The sequence below is a fragment of the Silene latifolia genome, chromosome 5, assembly GCF_048544455.1.
Source record: "Silene latifolia isolate original U9 population chromosome 5, ASM4854445v1, whole genome shotgun sequence".
Taxonomy (NCBI): domain Eukaryota; kingdom Viridiplantae; phylum Streptophyta; class Magnoliopsida; order Caryophyllales; family Caryophyllaceae; genus Silene; species Silene latifolia.
This window is the reverse complement of record NC_133530.1, coordinates 80805157-80830693: the sequence shown is the minus strand read 5'-3', so window position 1 is coordinate 80830693 and position 25537 is coordinate 80805157. Positions and strand designations below refer to the sequence as shown.

Below are 25537 nucleotides of genomic sequence, written 5' to 3'. Positions count from 1 at the left end.
TCATGTTTAAAGCAAGCTTTTGAATCAAACCTTGGCGGAAATGGTGAAGATTTGAGAGAGAAATCGTGTGAACGTGTGTTTGAAATAATGAAACAAATGCCTCGATTTTCGCGTTTTTTACGGGGAAAGCCAAATTGGGGAAAAGACGCAGCAGGCGCTGCGCCTCTTCCAAGAGACGCAGCTCTTGCTGCGCCTCTTCCTTTTCTTCCCTCCATACGGATTTTCAAAAATTCGTTATAAGTTCGTTATTTGTGGGCCCATCTTTGGTGCGCCTCTTCCACAATGCTATTTTAATCTCTGGGCCCATTCGACGATTTTCTTTCGTTCCGGCTCAATATTTGTCCCCAGCGCAGCATTATTTTGCAGTATTGCTCACTCAAGATTTCTTCCATGACGATCAAGATGTTCCTAGTCGTCAAAATATTTGTCCCCAGCGCAGCAGTATTTTGTAGTATTGCTCACTCAAGATTTCTTCCATGGCGATCAAGATGTTCCTAATCGTCAATATATTCCCCAACAAGAGTTCGCTTGAGACCGACGCAAGCAGATTCAACCTCAAATTTTTGCCAGAGTTCGCTTGAGACCGACGCAAGCGGATTCCCCAGCAGTTTCTACCGACGTCCTGCTGCTTTCGATATTTATTCCTCACGGAGTTCGGCAAAGGTGTCATTCTCCGGAAGCATCTCGAGAAGAAGTCTCAGGTATGGTCTCTTCTTATGGCTGGCGAGCCTCCTTACGTAGTCTAATGGACTTTAAACGACCCTCCCCGATAGTCGACAGACTCTAAAATGTTCCCGACGACAGGTCCTTGGCTCAGACCCCTTGAGCCGCCTTGCGTCGCCATAGTCGTCAGGTTGTAATCTTCGATTGACCTGATGGCTATACTTTGACTTTCGCCTTGTCCAAGCCTCAGTCAAAGTGGGGGCTCTGTAGATACCTCATTTCTGCACCTCCCGCAAGCCACCCGGTGATGATTGGGCCGCATGTTTGATACACGGAACGATTTGTGACAGTTCGTAAGATTATCGTCAAGTGATTGCTCAAATATTAAATTTCTACCTCTTAGTTGTCATCTATGTCCCGATACGGTCGTTTTGGCAGTAATTTGAGTACATTCGGAGTCCGGGTCAAAAACCGTCTCCATTTTCTGATAACTGTTAAATCCCGAGTCAGAATGTTCAGGAATGTTCCGGATATTTCTATTCCATATTTCACAAATTTTATCTTTTGGCAAATAATATCCCGTAATATTCATAAGATATTCAAATTATTTCCGTCCTACCATAACTCAAACGCGGAAATCTTTCTTCAGCAGGAGGAAACCTCCTGGGAACAGACGCAGCAGGCGCTGCGCCTCTTCCAAGAGACGCAGTGGCTGCTGCGCCTCTTCCCAGGCCCTTTTCTGTATGTTTTACGTATCTTTTTTATATCTTTCCGAGATTCACTTCCAAAGATTCTCCGAAACCCTAATTCCGTCGTGTGATTAGTATAAATAGGAGCTTTCGTTCCTCATATTTCTCACGCGAGTGTCCGCCCTTCTCTTCTCCCTTTGCATTCTAGACTTTGTTCTTACTTATTGGCGCCTACGTGCTTGAACTTTCGACCACGTAAGCTCGGATCTTTCCGGGTACCAGCCTCTCCGTTGCATGACCGACCAATTTGACCAACTACACTCAATCAACTTAATTAATCAATCGTTTTCCTCTTACGAGGGCACTTTCTTTGCATTCGCGTCGAGCATTCACTAATCGATATCTTAGTCCTTCTCGTTTCGTCAACATGTAAGTCTGAGGGTGTATAATTCTCTTTATTTATTGTATTTTACTTTATCGTTGTCAATTGTAAGATTTACGTCGAAAATACCGTTAAAATCGATTTCTAAACCCTTTGTTAAAACCTGTTTTTGCGGATTTCCAGTAAGTAACCGTCGAGAAAGGACGCAAAGAATCGCCGCGCCTCTTCGAAGGAGCGCGATTCTGCGCGCCTCTTCGTGAGGGCCGCAGATTCTCGCTTCTTTTTCTTCTTCGTTTGTCCTCTCGTAATTCGTATTCAAATCTTTCTTTTGCTTGTTTAAATCATTAATTCTTCGTCGTAATAGCATATAATCCACATGTGTTATAGTCATTCATCATTAACATGTTTTAATTCATCATAAATCCGACTTAAATCCTAAATAATCCATATTTGCGGGTTTTCGTCACAAGATTCAAACCCGGATTTTAGAGATTCAATTTGTTCATATTGAGTTTCTGGAATTCGTCATTGATATAGTTTAATCTGTTTATTCGCATGTTCGTCGCATATTCGTTGTATATCCGTCGTATTTAGTCTAATTGACTTATTTCAATAGAGGACTCATTAATATTTTCATCATAATTTCACGTAAATAATCCGTTTCCGATTCATCCCATCCATGTTTATCGCTTTTATGACCATCATTCACATGTAATTAACCTGTTAATCACTTTCATCCGAGTAAATATTATCAATCAATCATTAAATTCACCAATCGACATTAACGATTTGCGAGTTCGCTTCACAACAGAACTCACCCTTGGAGCAGACGCAAAGAATCAAGCTGCTGCGCCTCTTCCAGAGGCGCGATCTGTTGCGCTGTTCAGGATGATTTTGTCCCCGAACTCCGTTTCTGCCTTGACGTAGTTTAATTAGTTTACGTATTAATCTACTACTAATCATATTATCACTTCTGTTCTGTTCGTAATTCCTTCTTTTATTCTTTTTTCTCAAATTATCCGTTTTAAAGGTATTTTCGTCATAAATCGCCTAATCCAATGTAATTAATGTAATTTTCATTATTGTATTTCTTTTATTGTATTCCTTTCATTTGTATGTTTTCACATGTAATCAACATTAAATCCTACTTCGACCCAATTGTATGCTAATTACGTGTCAACCGACTTAGTATTAATTCTTCACATGCTAGGATTAAAACTTGGATGCTGCATTGCATGCATATAGCCGACGATATATCAAGTATAAATAACTTCCCTAATCATTAGTAGAGGCCGCTATCGAGGCGGGCGGGATTAGGTGTTCGATCAAAAGAGCTTCCTAATACGTACCCTCACCCCTTACTCCAGATCTCCGTGAGCACCCGTGTTCATTGGCATCCACGAGAGTCATTCTAGACATAGAATGCTAAGGGTAACGATTGCTTAGTGTTCATGTCACTACTTTGTGTCCTGACATGACACGAGGTATTCGAACGGTTCCAATTTCCCATAAAAATTGGTGGCGACTCCATACAAAATGCAAACGCTTGTTTTTCGACCTTCACCAAGTGCCCCCGTGGGCGGCCCGCTGTCCACAACGCGGAGCTCATACTGACAGAGATTCACGAAGGCATCTGTGGACATCACATGGGGGCGAGAACGCTAGCCCACAAAGCTCTCCGAGCCGGCTACTTCTGGCCTACCATGTTGAAAGATTCCAGAGCAAAGACTAAGAAGTGCAAGAATTGTCAGATGCATGCTCCGGTAATACATGCACCTTCCCGAGACCTGCAACCGGTACTTAGTCCCCTACCATTTGCACAGTGGGGGATGGATTTACTAGGACCATTCCCAACGGCCTCCGGAGGAAGGAAGTACCTAATCGTCGCCGTTGACTACTTCACCAAATGGGTCGAGGCTGTCGCGGTACCTGCCAAGACCACGGCGGCCGTAAGAAAGGTGATTTGGGAGAACATCATAACTCGTTTTGGGTTACCCCAAGTCATGGTATTTGACCACGGCCGAGAGTTTTGGAGTGACATGGTAATGAACTGGCTGGAAGAGCTCGGTATCAAGTTCGCATACTCCTCCGTCTGCCACCCTCAGAGCAACGGGCAGGCGGAGGCAGCTAATAAAACAATATTGAACGGGTTGAAAAAGAAGGTTGAAGATCTAAAGGGAATATGGGCTGATGAACTACCCGGCGTCCTGTGGTCACTTCGAACCACGGAAAAAGAAGCAACAGGGTACAGTTCATTCCACCTAGTCTATGGGTCCGAGGCCGTCGCCGCGATTGAAGCGGTCGGTGCCGACATTTAGAACGCAAACCTTTGACCCGATTGAAAATGAGGAAGGCCTGAGAGCCTCCCTAGACCTGGTCGAAGAAAGTCGAGATACGGCACGGCTCAACTTGGCAGTATATCAAAACCGAATGAGAAGAGCATACAACCGTAGGGTCCACAAAAGGGACTTAAGAGTAGGAGATCTAGTCCTAAGAAAGTCGCCGCCACAAACAAAGGAAACATCCATGGTAAAATGACGGCCAACCGGGAAGGACCCTACAAGGTGGTTGAAGAAATGAGGCGGGACGACGGTGTGACAGGACATGGAGGGAGTGCCTCTAATGAGCCACCGGAACACAGACAACCTTAGAAAATACTTCATATAGCGGCGGAGGTGTTCGAGACCGTTGTGGGCACCCCAACGCGTGATTATATCTAATGAAGAGTGATCCAAGTTTTCCATCAAAATGAAGAGTCCCCTCCGTAGTCGTACCAAGGTAGACGCCACGGCCAAAGCCGGCGATCACCGCAATGGCGATTGATACTCGCAAAAGCGACCAACATGCTTAGTAGACGCCACCGGGCAAATCACTACAAATGCAGTTGATACTCGCGAAAGCGACCAACATGCTTAAGAACGTATGAGTACAGTTGAGAACGCAAATCTGACTGCCCGGCCAATCCGGGAGTGGCAGAGGAAGCGATCAATATGTCTATAGATACGAACGCTGTCGAGCCGTAACCTCGATTGCCTCGGCCAACCAAAGCCGGGAGTGACGGGGAACAACGACCGATACGCTAACATGTTCACAACGGCAGTTGGGAAGCGCAAATCTGATCGCCTCGGCTAAAACCGGGAGTGGAGGAGGAAGCGACCGACATGCCAACATGTTTAAAAACGTTTAAGTACAGTTGAGATACACATCTAATCGCTCGGCCAGGCCGAAGGTAAAAACGAAAAAGCGCTCAATATGTTAAAAACGTAAGAAGACAACTCAATGGAGAATGAGATCAAAGCCTCGGCCAAGCCGGAGGCAAATAAACAAACTTTATTGAAAAATGTTTACAAGGCAAAACAAAGTCGACGGCCGTCCCCATAGGGATAGCCTAAACACAACCTACCAAAGTTTATAAAAAAAAAAGAGAAGGTACAACAAAAGGTTACAAACATAAGACTTGAAGCGCCAAAAGGATGGCAGGGAGGAAAGGCTCAATAGTTGGCCCCCGAACAGCTAAAACTATCCGAAGGGCCGGGTGAATCAGGTGACGACCGCCCGTCTCCCTATGCTTGTTGCTGCTCGCCACCGGCAGCAGTAGCAGCATCACCAACGGTGGGCGGCCCAGAGGAAAGCTTGGCAGCTTCACTTGCCTTTGCCCTCTCAGCCTCCTCTCTGGCCTCCTTCACCTTAGCATCCCGGGCCGCCTTCTCCGCAGCCTCCTGAGCGGCCTTCGCTGCCTTCGCCACATCCGCGGCCTTGGCCTCCGCAGCAGCGGCCTTCTCATCCAGAAGCCGGTCAAACTCTTGCCACGGGAAGAAGCCTTCAGGAACGAGCTCTTTAATTGCATCCCTGGTAGCATCTTCAGCTTGGTCCCGGTACTGGGCACACATGTCAGGGATGATGACGGTCTTCAACGTCTCAATGTCCTTCTCCCTCTGAGCAAGGATATCCTTGGTGTTCTTATGCTCCTTCGCCTCAGCCGAATGAAGAGTCTTCCATCTCTCCTTCTGCTCAACCACGACCTTATAGCCGCCCTCAAATTTGTCTTTCTCCTCCCATGACTTAGCGGCGTCGGCCTCCATGACCTCAACCTTGGCTCTCTCGGCCAGGACCGCCTTCTCAACGTCCTCCCTAAGCTTTCGCTCAGCGAGGAAGTCCTTCATGGCGGCCTGGAAGTCCTCCTTCGACTTCTCGGCCTCCTTCTTAGCAGCGGCAAGGTCGAGCCTAAGCCGTTCAAGCGCAGGGGCAGCTCGAGCCATGACCTTTTCTTGCTCCATAATATGAGCGCCGCTAGTTCACCCACTTTACCACCTCTCTTGGACAACCTTATGCCTTCCGCCGTAGCCGAGAGGGGAAACCTTCGGGATGAGGAGTCGACGGTGACATTTCTATCGCCCGTCCGAGCAGTCGCTTCTCCAATCGCGTTCGGTGAGAACGACGGATGGCGGCGCTACCGATCTACAAAAATCCAGACAAAGCATCCATGTCAACATTCATCGACATATCGTAAAGCTTTGTCATCGGGACGCCTAGGGAACCTGCTAAATCCGAGCCATGGGTTAGATCCGTACCGGTCCTAGCCTTCTTGGGCAGAGGGCCGGCTGACCCCTTCTCTTTCCCTGCCTCGGTAACAGCAGCAGCAGGTGTCTTTTCCTTCCTCTTATTTGAAGGAGGAGGACCCTCCACAACGGTGACCTCCTCTTCGACATCGACGACCACCTGCTCCTTTTGGACTACGGGGATTGAAGATTGAGCTGGAGTTGACGCCGTTGCCGCCGTAGACGTTGTTTTTGGTCTCCGGCGCAGCACGTTACCGCCGATCTCCGCTCGAGCCGCCGCCACATCCATTGCCTTCATCGCCTGCTCTATAAGCTCGTGCGGGGCCGGTTTACGATCACGTGGCGCGGCCTTAGGATGCAGCTCAACAACTCTCCCGCCCTGGTCGAGTCCCAACCTTTTTAGGATAGAGACGGAGAGATCCTGGCCGAATCGATCTGCAAGAAACAAAGCTAAAAAAAAACGAAAGCATAAAAAGCAAAGGTGGGCCTCATACCGACCCCACTCACCCTGGCCGAGGGCCGGTATGAGGCCGATGTGGCAAAGCGGCTCGTCCTGAAGAACGATCTGCGTCGGAGGCATCCATCCCTTTGGCGTACCATCCTTCTCAGCCTCAAACAGCCTCATTGCCCGCTCTTCGTTCTCCTTAAGATAGACCTTCTTGGCGTCCATCTTAAGCTTATTCCGGGAGACATATCTATCATGCTCCCCCTGATTCTCACACCGCAAGTTGACGTGGCTCTGAAAGGACCGAGGCAGTGGATAGTCCTCCGACACCTCAACATATACCCACCGCCCCTTCCAGTCCTTGCAAGATGTCAGCTTGGAAACGGTGACGTAACCCGGCTCAGTCTGTACGCTGTACCACCCCGAGCCGCCTAGGGTAGTCTGCCGAAGATGGTGAAGCCGGCGGAAGAGGTTCACCGTTGGGGCCTCCCATTTAAAAAGACATAACCATACAAAGCCAATAATAGTTCTAATGGCCAACGGATGCAGTTGTGCCACAGCGACGTTCATAGCTTTGATTATGGCGGCGACGTGTTCATTAAGAGGAAATCGAAGCCCATACTCCAGATGTCTGATGTACACGACGATACAGCCTTCGGGAAGGCACCAGACCACCTGATCACCCCCAGGGACAACGATTCTATACCCCCCGCCGAAGGAGTAATGGTCTTCAAAAAGATCATGACCGGAACAACAAGCGAACTTATTCGTCCAAACACGATCAGGATTGATCGAGCAGGCTTCGCCGTGCCACGAATAACGCGGCCTCTCTCGCGGCCTCTCTGAGTCGGATTGGGTCTCTTCATCATCATCATCATCATCGAAACCCTCCAAAATTTCTCCTCAATTTCAGGAGAAGGCGACTTGGGACCCCCAAACCCTATCGGGGTGACAACCAGTGGCTCCTGCTCATCAGGACGCGACAGTTCGCCCCCCGGCGCAGAGGTACTGGGTTGAGCATCAGCAGAAGACATGGTGACAACAATTATTTAAACAAGTAAAAAGTTGGGAAAAATTTGTTTGTTTACCTTGGAAGAAAGTGTTACGCCGAGTAACGCTTTGAAGACTAGAGAGAAATTTCTTCGAAAAAGCTAAGAGAGAGGAAATTTTTTGAGAAAATGAAGTTTGATGGCCAAAATGAGGGGTTAACTGCTCTATTTATAAAGCAAAACCCATTCAGTGGACCAATCAGAGCAAAGCCCATGAAGCGTCCACCAATCAGCACCAAGCCACGTGTCAAGCATGCAGCCACGGAATGTCAATCGACATACAGTAACAAATCTTCTTCGACACGCTCCTTGGTATCTACTTGCTAACGCCCGGTGATCAACCAAGCTTGGCAAAGACCGGGGAAATCAAAGCACACGACACTCTCAACCTTGGTCTCGGCTAGTGCCATTTTTCTTTTCCACATTGGATGTCCATTACACAACCATGTGGAGGGGGATATGGTACGGCCGAACGTAACCAAGCCGAGGAAGAAGAAGCGAGGAAGAAGCTCAACATGCGCGAGAATACGCTCAACACTCATCGAAGGTCCATACCACGACATAGACTACGCTGGGGCAAATTGATGGGGCATATTCTGCACCCGCTGACCGAGTCAACATATTGAGCAAGGTCAAAGCCAAAAGACAAGAAGTCAACGTATTAGACAAACCCTAACCACGACGACTGTCGGCTGTCACTGGGTCTCGGTCTCGCAACTAGCCGCCGAGAGGCATATCCGCGTACTCACATCCAAGTCCCCTCGGCATGGAGTCAACCAGCCCGCCGCGCCGCCATGGGTCCCTCGAGGGTAGTAATGCAGTCTTTCACCTGCTAGCCACTTGCCACTACGTGACAAAAGGTGAAAGTCTATAAATACTCCACTTTTCTCATTGAGAAAAGGATCCCAAAAACTAACCTAAAATCTCAGATAAACTCCCTTATCTCTCTATAAAATACTTTGCCAAGTTAACACACAACTTAATCTCTTTAAGTTTCGACTTGAGCGTCGGAGTGAAGACGCTCGGTCAAGCCGAGCCCTCGTTTGTTCATCTTTACAGGAGAGACCGAAAGGAAGAGACAAGCAAAAAGACGTCATTCATCAAGCTTACGTGGTCACAAATCCTGCTCCGGAATTACACCCGGAACAGTCTTCTTTTTCAAGCTTCGGCCAAAGCATGACCCATGTCGTGCCAGACTACCAGGCCATATCAATCAATAATGGGCCATGTGACGTTTTGGGGCGGGTCAACCCAACGGCCCCGTACCCACTTCCATCTCTAATGATATTTACTGTGAGGAAAGTCTCTGGAAATGAGGACTAGTTAGTAGTAACCATACTGGACCCAGTATTGCCAGAATAAGGCCAACATTGACATAAATTCCACACTCAATAGTACACACTTAATAACAGTTTTCAACACTAATTTGAAGGAACAAAGCCTTGATTCATTTATCATCCAAGATGTACTACAATACCTTACTAACTTCCAACCATCACACAAATTATGATTAAAGGAGCATTCCAAATTAAAACTCACACACATAAAAGCTTAATACTTAACCTACTAAGATGGCTTAATTAGTTCTTATTCTCTTAAACTCTGGAATCCAACTCCATGATTGTGCTCAGGTTCATTGGGTGCATGTACTCTGGATTACCAGCCAATATCTGCTGAACAATTATCCTATTTGCTCTCTCAGTCGGGTGGAAGGCGTCCCAAAACGCGTATTCATCCCTGTTTGAACACAAATTTGACAATGGTGTGCAAAGTCCTATCCCATTGTATGGTCCTTGACCGCAGCACGCTACCTTCGATGTCACAAACCCTGCACAAAAGTCAGATAATACTAAATTTGAGCTTATAATCTGTCACACTGTAAATTGGTTTGTTTAGGAATATTCTGAAGTAGTAATCTTACAGTTTCTGCTAAAGTTAATTCCCATCAATGTCAAAGACCTTACTATTATGTTACTTTCGATCAATCCAAGTATTCTACCTAACAATGAAGTGGAGGATTTAATGTTTAATGGTCCCTTGTCATTCTAAATGTCAATGAATATTTGTCCTTTACACTTTATCTTTCTTTATTACTAAACTACAACTTATACGTACTTGACCGCGTCTACATCATCAAGACCCAGTGTACATACCATAGGCTTGAGGATTAGAGATAAAGTCCATATGCATCCTAAAGGCATTGGCAGAAACAAAGACCGGGGAGCCGATATCAGAATTGAGGTTATTAATGAGTTGAACGAGCTGAGGATTGAACAAGTCGGCAGCAGTCATGAGTTCTTGAGAACATTGGCCATTCCTGCCGCGCTGTGCTATCTCTGATGGTACGCACCCCATTGGACCTGTTCCTGTCACCAGCACTCTACGTGCACCCAGCTCATATAGCCTCTGTAACCATGCATCATCACATATTATCATTGCTTACAGTAATACACTCGAATATAAGTATACAAAAATACAAAATAAAGAGAAAAAAAAAATAGTATACCGAGAGGACTTTGCGATATTCAGAGATAAGGTAAGTGACATAATTTGGGAGGGCGAATTGGCGAGATCTGGCTGAAAATGGGACTAAGTAGTAGTTGTTGACGAAATCATTGCCTCCAAGTGTAATTAGCACCAAGGCACGGTTCACTAGCTCTTGTGTCGCACCACCTCCGATCATATCACTCACTCTTTTTTGGTATTCTTCGAAGTACTGTAGTTGCCTAGATATTCTTATGATGTTCAGCTGCATACACACACACAGAGTTCAGTCTACAACATTTTTAATTACAATTTAATCTAGGTTGTTAGCAGTCGATTGATGCAATAATTATCGATCTATTTTTCTAATGGTCATAGAGAACACGCGATCTATTGTTATTTTTATCTAACTTCTTTATCCTACCATAAACAAGATCGAGTAGCATTTGAGACATTCGAGTAATGTATTGTAATGTCGTTGTAACTTGTAACAACAACATATATACTCGACATTATTTTCTAATGAAAACGATGGGTGCTAGTGGGCTACATACATTGCTTTGGTTAATTCTAACAAATTAAAAGTACCATTAAGTAAGTAGTTGGAGAATGACTCGCCGTAAGCATCAAAGTAATATATGTTGTTCAATTATTGAAAGACAAGGCTTCATATATACGGAGTAGCATCTATATGACTATTACCATGAATGAAATTATTACCATGACGAACATAAAAGAGAAACATTATAGATACATTGCAGGTGAATGAAATTACTACCATGACGAACATAACAAGCGCAATTAACATAAAACACATGATTTGCAGTGCAGTATAAGCAAACATAGCAAGAATGAAACATGAGTTTGAAACTTACAAACTGAATTCCAGTGTCATTGAGGATTCCGACACCAGCTGAAGCAAAGTTGGCACCAACCAATAGTCGCGGACCATTTAGCTGCGGGCTTAGGTATGGCAGTGTAGGTTCAGCACCAATTGATTCACCTAATCACACGTCGTACACAGCATATTTAGACCTCTACAAAGTAAGACGTACACATTACAAAGCATATTATTGGCTCGTAAAAATCAGGGGAAAAAAAAAGTTAAAATTTGCAAGTAATTTGGCAAAACAGAAACATATTTTGTTTACAGTGTCCGAAGACCCTTAAAGTTACGTACAATAATAAGCGTGATCATGCAATGTAAAACAAGTAGTAATACTAATTATGGAAAATGAAACGTAACTGATAATATCAGGCATGTTAAGTCCATTAGAGAAGCGGCCAGTAGGGCGGCGTGTAGGGTAGTCAATACCATAGGGCGGTGAGTCAGCCCGAGCACTAGTGGCTAAGTAATTGTTGTTACCATTGTCCACCAATGAGTCACCAAAGACGAAAAAAGCCCGAGATTGGGCCTCAACAGGGAAGTAAAAGAGAATTGTGAATATGAAAGTCAATTTAGTAATACAAGTACTAGTAAGTGTTAATGTTGCAACTGGTTTCGGACTGTGATTTACTGATGCAACTGCCATTGCAGTGTTACTAGTGATTATTGTAATGAAAGGAAAATGCAGTTTTATTTGGTTTGTTTTCTGAGTATTCTTTGTAACGCAACTACCTGAAATCTTCTTAGTGAGTGGAGGAACTTGTGAAGTTGTGTGCTTTATATAGAAGCCAGGCTGCAGGCTATATTGAAAGTTTTACCTTGATTATTACTGTAACTGTTTATGCTTACTTTTACCTAAGGTGAATGTGGGCCACCCGCCACCCTGAGAAACGGTTCTGTGTTGTATAATTGATTCTCTCCAATAAATGGGCTGTTCATAAGTAGGGCTGGTTAATGGTGAGGGTCGGCCGGGTCGGGATGGGCCGGGCTTGACTTGGGAAATCCGGAACCGGCCCGAGATTGAGGGCGGAGCGGGCCGGGTTGAGGCGGGAAGGTTGGGTAAAAGGTAGCCCGTGAAGCGTGTTCTAGGGCGGGCCTAGGGTTAGGACGGGTCAGGCTTGACATTTGGGGACCCGGAACCGGCCCGATAATAGGGCGGCTCGGGCCGGGCTGAGAGATGGGTTGAGATGTGTCGGGCCACAAGTGACACGTGGGCGAATTGGGCCGGGCCAAAAGTGACCCGGTAGGCGGGTCGGGCCGGACTGACCCGTACTTTTGACCACCCCTATTCATAAGCACAAAATCTCATTTGTGACGGCACGTATCCGTCACTTTGGAGTGACGGATACCATTTTCCCTCACAAATGACCCAAATAGAGGAGAGAGGGAAGCACATGGAGGTGCCCCCACCTTGTCCCCTCTATCCGTTTTGTGAGTGGCATTATCCGTCACTTGCTCTGACCCGTCTTCAGCGAGACTAATTGATTCATAAGTACAAATGTTGTTATTTGTCAGATTAAAAATTTATATGAGACGGTCTTAAACGTGAAATCAGCTTAATAGATGATAATGACCAGAACCCGAAATGACCCAACCCGATTCGGCCCGAACTTACCTGACCCGACTGATTCTTTTGTGAGGTCTAGTATGTGCCATTAGACCTGGCAAAATAAAAACCAAATCCGGAAAATACCAAAACTGGAAAATTGAAAATATTTAAATTGATACCCTATTGAAGACCTTATATGAGTAACTTGAATAGTGCATGAAACTCGATTGATCCTAAATAAACCGAAATTGAACAAAATCCTAATATACCAGAAAGATACCCAAACTTGAATAAATGTGAACTGATAGTAACTTTAACCGATTAGCTCGAATTCAAAATATTTATTTTCTCACAAAAACACTTTTTATGTAGCAGTTTTGTTATTGAAGGTGTATTTCTTATCTCAGTTTCTTGGGATATAACTATTGAAAGTCATCATTTTCATTCTAACGTAATACAAGTAAAGGTGGGTTGTGGACCGGTTCGGTACAGGTCGGGTCGGGTTGGTGGGAGGGAGCCCGAGCCCATACCACTGGCTGAGGGTGTGCGGGCTGGGGCGGGAAGTGATGGCCTTGAACCCGATTGGGGAAAATGGGAAAAAATAGGGGTGGGGCAAGCGGGTTTGGGTAGTGTGGGCTGGGGTAGAGGGAACCTAGGACCAGCCCGGGTATAAGGGCGGGCTGGACGGGCCAGGGGAGCAGGCTGAGGGATTGTTGACCCCGTTGCGCGGGCTGGCTGACACGCATCAAAGTTCACCTCTAAATACAAGTACGAGCTACAAACTATAAGAGCAATATGAAGGATTTGATTATTAGAACTATTGTTTTGAATATAATCTTGTTACCGAAAATGTCTTAATTTAGTGGTTAAGAAAGAGGTATAATAGAGAATAAGTTTTAAGTTTGAATTCTCATACCCCGTTAGTATACTATCCTTATAGGTCATTTAACTTGGAAAAAAACATATAACCTTCTTGACTTGTAAACTAAGACATTTTCCATAAACCGTTACAAAAGATAAGGAGGCACAAACTTTCATCAAAGCAAGTAGTAGTTGAAGTTGAACTCCTGAGTTAAAACTTACCGACTAGAGTAGCACCACCTTGCAGTTACAAGGTACAATAGAACACACAACATTTTTACAGTTGGCTTATCATATCAGTCAAAAAGGTTTCTTATAAATTTCAGCTTTTACATGTCGTCTTCTTGTAAAAGTGGTGGCTAAATTAAGGCATTAACCAAGAGATCAACAAAGTATGTGTACCCTTGATGAAACTGGTAAAAATTACAAATATACGTACCATTACAATTGAATAAATCTTAGAACATTAACTCTTTAAAAAAAAGAAACAGGTGTCAATTATTTTAGTTGATAAAGTCATATAAAGGTGTAACTTATGAGCTGGATTTAAATCCGACTAGCATTAAAATCGCTTTTATAGCCATCTTTAAACAAAAATAACAAAAATTCTAAAAAAAACATGACATAAATATAATATATAGCACAACATAAAAATATAGCACAACATAAAAATCACACCCTCGTTTTTTAAGATACTTTCTGTAATACTACGGTTTTGTGGGTCTCTAGATACTCTATCAAGTGGGCCTTACTCTGTCGAGTAAGGGTGTTTTGATTTACGAAACAGTATTCTGTCTGTAGGGTACTCGATCGAGTAGCCTTGGTACTCGATCGAGTAAGGGGCACTCGATCGAGTACATTACTTACTCGATCGAGTAAGTCGGTTAGCGGGTTATGTTTTGACGGGTTTTGTTAATAATGCGGATTAGTATATATATTATGTCGTCATCTTTCCTAAAAACTTTTATAAACCTAATACACTCAAAAAGGAGATTCAAACTACGTTGTTCTCTTCATCCGCATTATTGGCAAATCCCGGAGCTTGAGAGGTCGAATTTCGTTGTTCTTTGTGTCCTTGTGATTCTTGTGTCAAGGGTAAGTCCTACATACCAATTTTATAGCGTTTGGTTGACTTTGTTTAAACCCTAATTTTGGGATTAGGGGTTTTTATGATTTGTTGTGTTGGTAGTGATTATATGATTATGTGAATAGGATGAGGATTCGTAGAAGAACGATTTTGAGACAGCTGCTAGATCGTCTGCTGTTTGTGATTGCATTTCAGGTAGGGTTTTCCCTACTCAGTATTAGTTACATGATATGTGTAGTGAATTGTGCTGTATTTAGTGATTGTTGATTGATTTAGACGGTTGTGATTATATCTTGTTGATTGATTCAGACGGTTGTTGATTTTAGTGTTATGGTTACTGTTTGTCTGTCTGTGTTCTTCGGGGCGTGTCCCTGGCTGAGTGGAGTCACTTGCGGGAGTGGCTTCACGCCCATGATTCGCCTTCTGTGAAACCCGCCATAGAAGGGATTTGCACATTAATGGACTTGGGTTTATCGCTCGATGGAGATGAGCGGGGATTTGGTGGGTACGGCTGAGGTCCCCCACTGGCGGTGTGGAGTATCTGTTGCGATGGGTACTCTGGCAGGGTTACACACTTTAGTGTGTAGTCAATTACGTGGAGATTGATTATGGAGACCGGGGTTTGATGTGACGATTGAGCTGTTTGGTATATGTTGTATTGTATCTTATTTTGTGTAATTATTACTGACCCCGTTTAATTGTTTCAAAAACTGTGGTGATCCATTCGGGGATGGTGAGCAGTTGTTGAGCAGGTTTGACTAGAGGCATTTAGGCTAGCTGGGATGTGTCACCACGAGCTAATTAGAGTCTTCCGCTGTCATATTTTAGCTGTTTAGACATTTTGTTTTTGAGAACATGTATTGTACGTTTTGTCAGTTTGGATTTGGATTTGTAATCACTTTAAACAGTTTGGCTATTTAAATTATGTTTCTTTATTGTCATTTGATTATCATTGCCTCGGGAAACCGAGATGGTGACGTTCTTATACCTGAGTGGTCCTGGTAAGGCACTTGGAGTATGGGGGTGTCACAAAGTGGTATCAGAGCGACGATCCTGAAACTTGTAACCAATGAATCTAATGAACATAGGGTGTCAATTAAAATGGACCCGGGGTAGAAGTTGTAGGAGCTAATGCAAAGGCTTGGGAGACGTCCTAAAGTCGCGAACTCGCCCTGCAATTTTGAACCGGTCACATGGGGTACGTGTCAGGGTCGTATGTGTTGTCTTTTGGTCTGTATGTGTACATAGTGGCATGTGTTGTGAATTGTTGGGTGTTGGATGTGGAGAATTGGAGGTATGGATAAAAGTTGAAAGATAAGTGTTTTATATGTTGAATTGAATGAAAAGTATATTGGATGTTTATAATGTGGCATATTGATAATATGAATAGATCGTTTGTTGATTACATAAAGAGTTGCGTAGAAATGTATGCGTAGTTATTGCCATCTTATTGAAAGTATAGTAGTTGTATAATATGTTGGGAAAGTGAGATGAACATGCGGGTAGTGTATACGAGTCTGCATGACTCGATCGAGTGGGGGGGCACTCGATCGAGTAGGTGAGGCACTCGATCGAGTGGGTGTGACTCGGTCGAGTAGGTAGTTTGATATTTTCTGGACAGAACCGTGTTTTTGGTTACTCGATCGAGTACATTGGGGCACTCGATCGAGTAGGGGACGCTCGATCGAGTGGCTTGTCAGCTCGGTCGAGTATGTTTTTGGGCAGAAGTCTGATTAGGTTCTGGAGTCGAGGCACTCGATCGAGTATGTTGGGCACTCGATCGAGTGGCCTCAGCTCGATCGAGTGGGTTCGGGTACTCGATCGAGTGGGTTCTGTGCGGGTGATATACGTGTTTCGGGTTATAGTATGCGTGTTTATATCTACCTTTTCTTATATAGTTACAAGATGCCACCAAAGAGAAACGTCATGTATGCTAGAGATGAGAACATGACTACCGATGATATAGTAAAGATGTTGGAGCACCAGGATGCTCTTACGGAAGCGTTGAAAAGAGTGGAAAGGATAAGGAGGTTGATCATTCAAAGATCAGCATCCACATATCGAGATTCAACCCGAAAGAGTATAAGGGGACCGAGGAGCCAATTCTTCTAGATAATTGGCACAGGGAGATGGAGAATATCTTGGAGTTAGTTCATTGCTCGGATGAGTTGAAAGTGGAACAAGCTGCGTTCTACTTGAGGGAAGCGGCATGTGAGTGGTAGGATAAGGTCAATATGGGTGCTAGGGAGATGTACATGAAGCAAGGACTACCTGCTATACCTTGGTATGCGTTCAGGAGAGCCATGAGGCGAGAGTTCGTACCGGAACATGTCAGGAGCAAGTTGAGAGGGGAGTTCGATGAGTTTAAGATGACATCTGACATGACGGTGGCTGAGTAATACCGTAAGTTTAATGAGAAGGCTAGGTATGCTGAGGATATGGGTTTGAGTGATGAGAACTTAGCTCTGAGATTTGAGAAGGGGTTGACCCCCAAGATCATGGAGAAACTAACTGTGGGAGTCCTTACGGATGTTAAGGAAGCTTATGAGAGAGCTGGGAGGGCTGAGAGGCTAGTGGAGATGACCCGAGAGAGAGGTGCTGAGAAAAGAAAGGCTGAGAGTGAGGGAGGTGGCCAATCCAACTATAAGAAGGGTAACCATACTCAGGCGAGAGCATATTCATCGGGCTCGGGGTTTAGTGTTGGGGCTTCATTTGGGCGAGGTCGTGGTAGTAGTGGTGGTAGCTGGGGTATGACCTGCTACAACTGTGGCGGTATGGGCCATAAGAGACATGAGTGCACCAGTGCGGTGAGTGGAGGTTTTCAGAGGCCGGGACAAGGGAGCTTTTCTCAGGGTCCTGCACAGAGTTATGCGAGTAACAGACCGGCTGGGTCATGGAACAATAGGGGAGGTCAGAACAACAACGGTGGGGGCAACCGCAATGGCGGTAATTCTTATCAGAAACCAGCTACGAACACCAACAACAACCAGGGGTCAGGTGCTAAACCGGCTACTTCAGCTAGTACTGTGCAGGGAGGTAGGCAGAAGACCAGTGGCAAGTAGTTTATGATGGAGAAGAAAGCAGCTGAGGACGACACTCATGTTATCATTGGTACTTTTCTTGTTAATGGTGTTTATACCTTCGTTTTGTTTGATTCGGGAGCATCACAGTCGTTTGTATCTTCGAGTCATGTTAAACAGTTGGGTCTGAGAGAGTATGAGTCTGTAAGAGAGGAATTTTTTATACCTTCGGGTGAGTCTGTATCGTGTGGGAGGTTGTATAGAGATGTATCCATGATAGGAGGACAAGTTGATCTACCTGTAGATTTGCTAGAGTTTCCTTTAGACGGCTTTGAGATGATAGTCGGGATGGATTGGTTAGGAAAGTACAAGGCTAAGATAGACTGTCATCAAAAGAAAGTGTCTCTGAGAGGTCCTAAGGGCATTAGTGTGTCTTATCGTGGGTTTGTTGTCAAACCCAAAGTTAAGTTGATTATGGCTGTGACCTTAAAGTCCTATCTGAGGAAGGGGTGCCCGTTGATCTTGTGCCATGTGAGAGATGACAGGATGGAGAGTCCGACAGTTGAGCAGATACCAGTTGTAGGGGAGTTTCCAGATGTCTTTCCAGAGGAGATTCCAGGGTTGCCACCGAAGAGGGAGATAGATTTCAGTGTTGAGCTGAAACCGGGGACAGGGCCAATCTCTAAGGCACCGTACTGGATGGGTCCTAAGGAGTTGGAGGATCTCAGGAAGCAGTTAGATGATCTGATTGAGAGGGAATATATTAGACCTAGTGTATCACCGTGGGGAGCGCCAATTCTGTTTGTGAAAAAGAAAGATGGGAGCCTGAGGTTGTGCATAGATTACAGGGAGCTGAACAGAGTGACGGTGAAGAACAAGTATCCTTTGCCAAGGATAGATGACCTGTTTGATCAGTTGAGTGGTGCATCAGTCTTTTCTAAGATTGATTTGAGGTCGGGGTACCATCAGGTGAAGATTAGAGAGAAGGACATACCAAAGACAGCTTTCACGTCGAGGTATGGCCATTATGAGTATGTAGTGATGCCGTTTGGGTTATCTAATGCACCAGCTGTGTTTATGGACTTGATGAACAGAATCTTCAGTCAGTTTTTGGACAAGTTTGTGGTGGTTTTCATAGATGACATCTTAGTCTTTTCCAAGACTAAGGAGGAGCATCTCAGGATTGTGTTGCAGACCTTGAGGGAGCATGAGTTGTATGCCAAGTTGTCCAAGTGTGAGTTCTGGTTAGAGAAAGTTGCCTTTCTGGGGCATGTGATTTCAAAGGAAGGGGTAGTTGTGGATCCTGCAAAGATTGAGGCAGTTAGCCAGTTACCAAGTGGGAAGCACCAAAGAATGTAGCTGAGATCAGGAGTTTCTTGGGTTTAGCTGGATATTATCGACGGTTCGTGAAAGATTTCTCCAAGATTGCTAGACCTATGACAGCTTTGATGAGGAAAGAGAATAGGTTTCGTTGGGATGAGAGTTGTGAGACGGCGTTCCAAACATTAAAGGAGCGTTTGACCACAACTCCAATCTTAGCATTGCCTGAAGGGAGTGAGAACTTTGAAGTGTATACGGATGCTTCAACGAATGGTTTGGGATGTGTGTTGATGCAAAATGGTAAAGTGATTGCCTATGCTTCTAGGCAATTGAAGCCTTATGAGGAGAATTATCCTACACACGATCTGGAGTTGGGTGCAGTTGTGTTTGCTCTCAAGATTTGGAGACATTACCTTTATGGGGCGACCTTTGAGGTATTTTCAGATCACAAGAGTCTCAAGTACATCTTCACTCAAAAGGAGTTGAACAAGAGACAGAGGAGGTGGATGGAGCTGATTGGCGATTATGACATGGATATTATCTACCATGAAGGGAAGGCCAATGTAGTTGCAGATGCTTTGAGTAGGAAGAGTGTACATTCTTTGTGCACAGCTATATCATTGATGAGATTGAGAGATGAGGTTGGGAGGTTTGGGATACATATGATCCAGAAAGGGGATGCCATGGGAGATTTGATGGTGCAGCCTGAGCTTTATGATGATATTCGCGGTAAATAGGAGTTGGATCCCAAGATGGTGGAGTAGAGAGCTGGAGTAGAGAAAGGGACTTTGTCTCGATTCTCTATTCATACAGATGGTAGTTTGAGATTTGATGGGAGGTAGTGTGTCCCTAATGATGAGGAGCTGAAAAAGACAATCATGACAGAGGCGCATTGTACACCATTTTCGGTACATCCAGGTGGTGACAAGTTATACAAGGATTTAAAGAAGACTTTCTAGTGGCCTGGGATGAAGAAAGAAACAGCTGAGTTTGTGGCCCATTGTTTGACATGTCAGAGAGTTAAAGGGGAGCAGTGACGACTACAAGGTAAGATTCAGTCTTTAGAAGTACCTGAGTGGAAGTGGGAGTCCATCTCTATGGATTTTATCGTGGGTTTGCCGAAGAGTCAGCAGGGTAACAACATGATATGGGCTATAGTGGATCGACTGATCAAGTCAGCTCATTTTGTGCCAATGAAAGATACATGGACTAAGGCACAATTGGCTATAGCTTATCGAAAGAATGTGCTGAGATTACATGGGGTGCCTAAAGACATAGTATCCGACAGAGATTCGAGGTTTATCTCAAGGTTTTGGAAAGAGTTGCAGGAGTCTTTAGGAACGACATTGAAGATGAGTACAGCATTTCATCCTGCGACAGATGGTCAGACAGAGAGGACAATCAAGACTCTTGAGGATATGTTACGAGCTTGTGTGATGGATTTTGGTGGTAGCTGGGAACAAAGGTTAGATTTGATTGAGTTTTCTTACAACAACAGCTATCACACCAGTATTGGCATGGCGCCATTTGAGGCTTTATATGGGAGGAGATGTAGGAGTCCGATTTTTTGGGACGACAGTGTTGAGGCAGTGGTTTTAGGACTAGAGATGGTACATGAGATGGTTGAGCAGATTAAGCTGATCAGGGAGAGGATGAGAGCGGCTCAGGATAGACAAAAGAGTTATGCAGTTATACATCGCCGGGATATAGAGTTTCAGGTTGGGGACAAGGTTCTTCTGAAAGTGTCTCATATGCGTGGGGTCATGAGATTTGGTAAGAAAGGCAAGCTGAGTCAGAAGTTCATAGGACCATATGAGATCTTAGACCGGGTTGGAGAGGTTGCTTATTGACACGGCTATCACAACCCTATCAAAGATAAAACCTAACGGTCTCAACTAAAATGTAGTAGAGGCAGTCGAGTATCGAATCCACATGGAGGTAACGCAACTAAGCTGTCTATTTCTAATCCTATGGTAACAAATGGGGGGTTTGATTAAATTTGATTCTAAACTATGAGTAATAAAAGCGGTAAATTACGATTTAACTATCAAGAAGAGAGGGTCATGTCGGGAATTCGGTTCACTACGATAGTCTAACAACTCGGCAGTAAATGACTCAGGCGAACTAATGCGAGACGGATGTTAGAAGGTCCTTTCGGTCCACTTCCTATCCTAAAATACCACTAACTTAACTTTCGTCCTCATTAGGGTAGTCTACTGTTTATAGCAGGCCTATTTAGTCCAATCTTTCGATCCAGGATTAATTGTAGCCAGTTTAATGGGTGACATAGAAGCGTGCACTCAACTAGGTCGGGAATTACAGTTAAATTGCTATAGTGACAGAGTCTCTTAATCAATTCGTCCAATTCATTCACTACGTCATCATTATTCTACCGCAGATTCCCTAATCCCAACATGGAAGGGGTTTAGCTACTCATGTTCGTAATTAATCTAACAGCAAATAAATTCCCAGCAGAAGACATAATGAAATAATAATAAAATGCAATAATAAATAAACTAGGGCAAAAGAATAAATAAAGCAAATAAGGAATTAATGCAACAAGAAGGTTAATTATTATTAAGAGAAGAGAGGAAATTACAATCCAAGCAAATTCCGGCGTAAAGAGCTCGAAATCCGAGTGTAGCAAATCCCAAAAATGAAAGTAATAAAGAGAAGGTAAAAGCAACGTAGAAAGCAGCAGTAGTCTTTCTTAATGTAAAGCTTAGATGGAAAAAGAGATAGTAAAGGAATAGTAAAAAGGATGCCCCATAACCTAGTAAAACCGTAGGTTAAATAGATAAAACAACTAAGAGTCTTTGCGGAAATAAGTAAACATGGACTGATTAAAGCCCATGATGTCGAAAGCCTCTCGATCGAGTGGGTTAAACCACTCGATCGACCGATATCTCAGCAGAAGCTCCTCGATCGACCAACTGCTTACTCGATCGACCAACTGCTTACTCGATCGAGGACTTGGTCAAATGCAGCTTACTCGATCGACTGAAGGGTAGCTCGATCGAGCATCAGGGAGTCTAGAAACCACTCGATCGACCAGCAACAACTCGATCGAGCACTTGTATCTTCAATTCAGCTCACGTCTTCACCCAAGTGCCTCGTAGTGCGTGCCATGATGCTTCCAAGTGCGGTACTCTACTCTGGGACAACTCCGTCTCCTCTAAATGCATGCAAAAAGGACGGAAAAGAATATGGTTCCACTACTTTCGCGATCATTCCTACAAAAAGGACAAAATACACCAAAGTAGCCAATTCGGGGCAAAATACCATAAAAATAGTATAGAAAAGCATAGAAATACGTCTTTGAAATAGGCCAAAAAGACTATATATTAGGCACGTATCAAATCTCCCAAACCAAACCTTTACTCGCCCTCGAGTAAACTCAAAACTAAACTAATGGAACGGAAATGATAACTCGTAGCTAGCTTAACTTGTCTACTTGAGCCAAATTAATGCAACAAAAATCAACGATTAAAGCTAAGCAAATCAATACGCAAACGAATTATAAGTCGTTCGAAATAAAGTCGACCTATCGACCTTGCAAGACCAACAAAACTGGACTCTCACGTGGTCACTCTTCTCTCATGAAGCAAAGGGTAAATGTAGTATGTAAAAGAGAGAAGAAAAGACAGTCACTCACCTAAATGCGACCTACATAGCATGCATGCAACAAAAATGAAAGACAATTCAAGTACTAATGCACAAATTCCAACCAACAATGTCCGTCACGGTAGAGGGTATGCAAATAATATGGGAATAGTGAGGTTCAGGTGAGAAAAGGCAAAATAAGTTATGGAAAAGTGGAGGTAAAAGCGTCAAGCTAGTTCCTAACAGGACCATAATGAAACCATCCGGATCTCAACTGACTGAAAAACTAAGTACTAGTGCCCTTCACTTGGCACAAAACTCACTAGACTCAAGGCACAATCTCCTCAAAAAATGTGGGATAGAACGGAGGAGTCAGACGGTCACAAACTTTCCTTTTTAAAACACATCGTCTGAAACAACTTACTGAAACAACCAACCCTCTTGTCGATTGTACATCTTCGAACATCTTCTCAACTCTGACAAGAGGGGACAACTTTTTCACAATCTCTATTTCTTTCTTTTTTCATCACAGTTTTTTTTTCTGTTTTTCTTTTTTTTTTCCCTTTTTTTTTTCTTTTTTTTTCTTCTTTTCTTTCCTCCTTTCTTAAATCATACACCAACTCCAACAAAGATTACGGACCAAACTGCAATGGAGGACATACCACAAAAGACATACTAACTAGCTTGACTGGGCAGGCTTAGTTTGGAATGTAGCTAATGGGTCAAAAAGGCAAGTTTTGGCTAAAGTGGAGCTAGATGGGTGAAGATATAAAGAAAGAGGAATTTGCAAGACCCTCCCTGCATGTGACACCAACCACAAACCCGAATATGTGCATTTGACGAGAAATTGAATGTCATAAATGTGCAAATGAGACAAACATGCTATGCAAGGAGTACTACTCTCAAAATTCCTAATGAACTGGTCATGAATGTCACCAGTTATGGCTCTAAAACTCAGAATTTTTTTAAGTAGTTTGCCAGTTTATAGGTCAAGTCTAAACAGTCAGCTATTATTTGAACAGAAATTCGTAGATTATGCGAATGACAAAGCTAAAAACTATCAATAAATGTGCAAGGCTCAAGTAAATTGACAAGTTAAAGTGCAATTTCATCACGGGAATCTACCGTTCCGACTCAACCTATATGCTAAATTAAACGTGAAATGTTTTTGAATTTTTGAAATTTTCTAATTTTTTTGTATTTTTGATTTTTTTATATTGAAAATAAACAACAATGCAAGCTAGAAATTAAACGTGAATGCAAAACAAATGCAAATGCAGACTCAAAAGGATGCAATACCCTCCCCAAACCAAAACGGACAACGCCCTCGTTGTCCTCCAGCATACACCAGCAGAAAGATGGGGGATGGGGGTATACAACCAACAAAAGAAAAATAAATAAAGGAGACAAAAATGAAAAGAGTAATGTACATACAAAAGCGAACTTCCCCAAACCAGCCTGAAATTTGGGGAAGTGAGTAGACCAGTAGCTACTCGTCGTCGGCACCGCCGTCTCCCAGGTACTCCGACTCAACAAAACGGTCTCCCCAAACCAGCAACAAACAAGGGGGAGACTCAGTCGTCATCTCCAGGCTGATCCTCCGGACCGGGTACGAACGGAGGGTCACTCGCCTCCTCTCTGGCAGCTGACTGTGCCGCCTGCTCAGCCCGTAACCGCACCTCTCGTGCTACTGGTGCCTCCTCCTCTGAGTCAGAAGGTAGTGGAGGGTACCCGCCCGCTGGGTATCGGTAGAAGGAGGGATGTGGCCACCCCTCTGGAATCGGTCGCCGGGCTCGGATATGGAACTCGTAGAGCGGGAATACAGCCAAAGCCATATCCCGTCTCATCTCAGTAATGTACCTGCACATATCCGAAAGCACGGCATCACGACGCCCTTGGTCCATGACCTCGGGCGCCCCTAAAATAGGAGGGCAGACAAAGTTGGCCGGAAAGGCCGGATCTGAAGGAGGTGGAGTGAGTGAAGGTGGAGGTGTGGGAGTCTGTGTGGATCCATCGAGTCCGAGACCGGGTGCGGGCCGGAGTCGGGGTCTGGGAGCTAGAAGATGCTCCGGCCTCCCGCTTCCTCTTCCTAGAAGAAGAGGTGGGGGTAAGTGTAAGGTGGTAGGTGGGTGGAGGTGGCCTCGCTCCCTCAGCAGCAGACGGGAGCGGTAAGAGTGGAGGAAGGGTAGAGCACGGCAAGGTAACAGACGTGGAACCACAAATCTTCCACGTCCTCGCGCTCCCCTTCATCTTTGGGAACCAGGCGAAGTCAGCCATGGCACCCAGGTCAAGGTAAGCCATCCTATCGGGTGCAGTGAGTGAAGAGTCAGTGAGGTAAAGGTGGCGGGCAATCCTAGTCACTAGCCCGCCGCAGAAAACAGCGGTCTTGACCCGAGTCCCAATTCCGTTCCAATGCTGAGCTACCAGATAGGCAATGTTTAGAACAAACGGGGTACCGGAGTCAATGTTGAGGTACCCTGCGAGAATCGCTAGCTCAGTGTTGGTCACGTTATTGGGCTCAGGTCGCCCAAAGATGGTCTCTCCTATCAGACGCAAGTAGTAACGGGGGCGGGTAAGTGAACGTGAGCTCCCTTCCGTGAAGGGAAGGGGGTGTGAGAAAGTGCAGCCCAAAGTGGCTGAAGGAGGTCTCGAGGTGGGTCGGTGGGACCGTCACTAACTAGGCCTAAAACTCGCCCAAACCTCGGCCAAAGTCCAAAGTGGTGTGACTCGTTGCGGAATCGAAAGTGAATGCAAGAGCTGGAGTGGTCAGCATCATAAGAGTCGGTGTCAAAGGAATAGGAGCTAAAAAACTCGTACGTAGGGGTACGAATAGTAGCTTCCTGCATGGTGATCAGACCCGACATACCCGTCCCGTTCAACAAACTACATACCTCCTCATAAATTCCTAAGGTCTCTAGGTCAGTCCGTGCAAGGAAACGG

The 25537-nt window shown here is 44.6% G+C and overlaps 1 protein-coding gene across 1 annotated transcript; it reads right to left on the bottom strand.

The window, feature by feature from the left end:
- Nucleotides 1-9212: 9212 nt before the first annotated feature.
- On the bottom strand, nucleotides 9213-11915 carry LOC141657626 (GDSL esterase/lipase LTL1-like). Its single transcript, XM_074464914.1, has 5 exons — nucleotides 11518-11915; nucleotides 11147-11274; nucleotides 10294-10536; nucleotides 9941-10193; nucleotides 9213-9615 (listed from the first exon to the last, which is right to left on the bottom strand). Exons 1-5 carry the CDS (start codon nucleotides 11801-11803, stop codon nucleotides 9383-9385), a joined length of 1143 nt encoding a protein of 380 aa, XP_074321015.1. The 5' UTR covers nucleotides 11804-11915; the 3' UTR covers nucleotides 9213-9382.
- Nucleotides 11916-25537: the final 13622 nt, after the last annotated feature.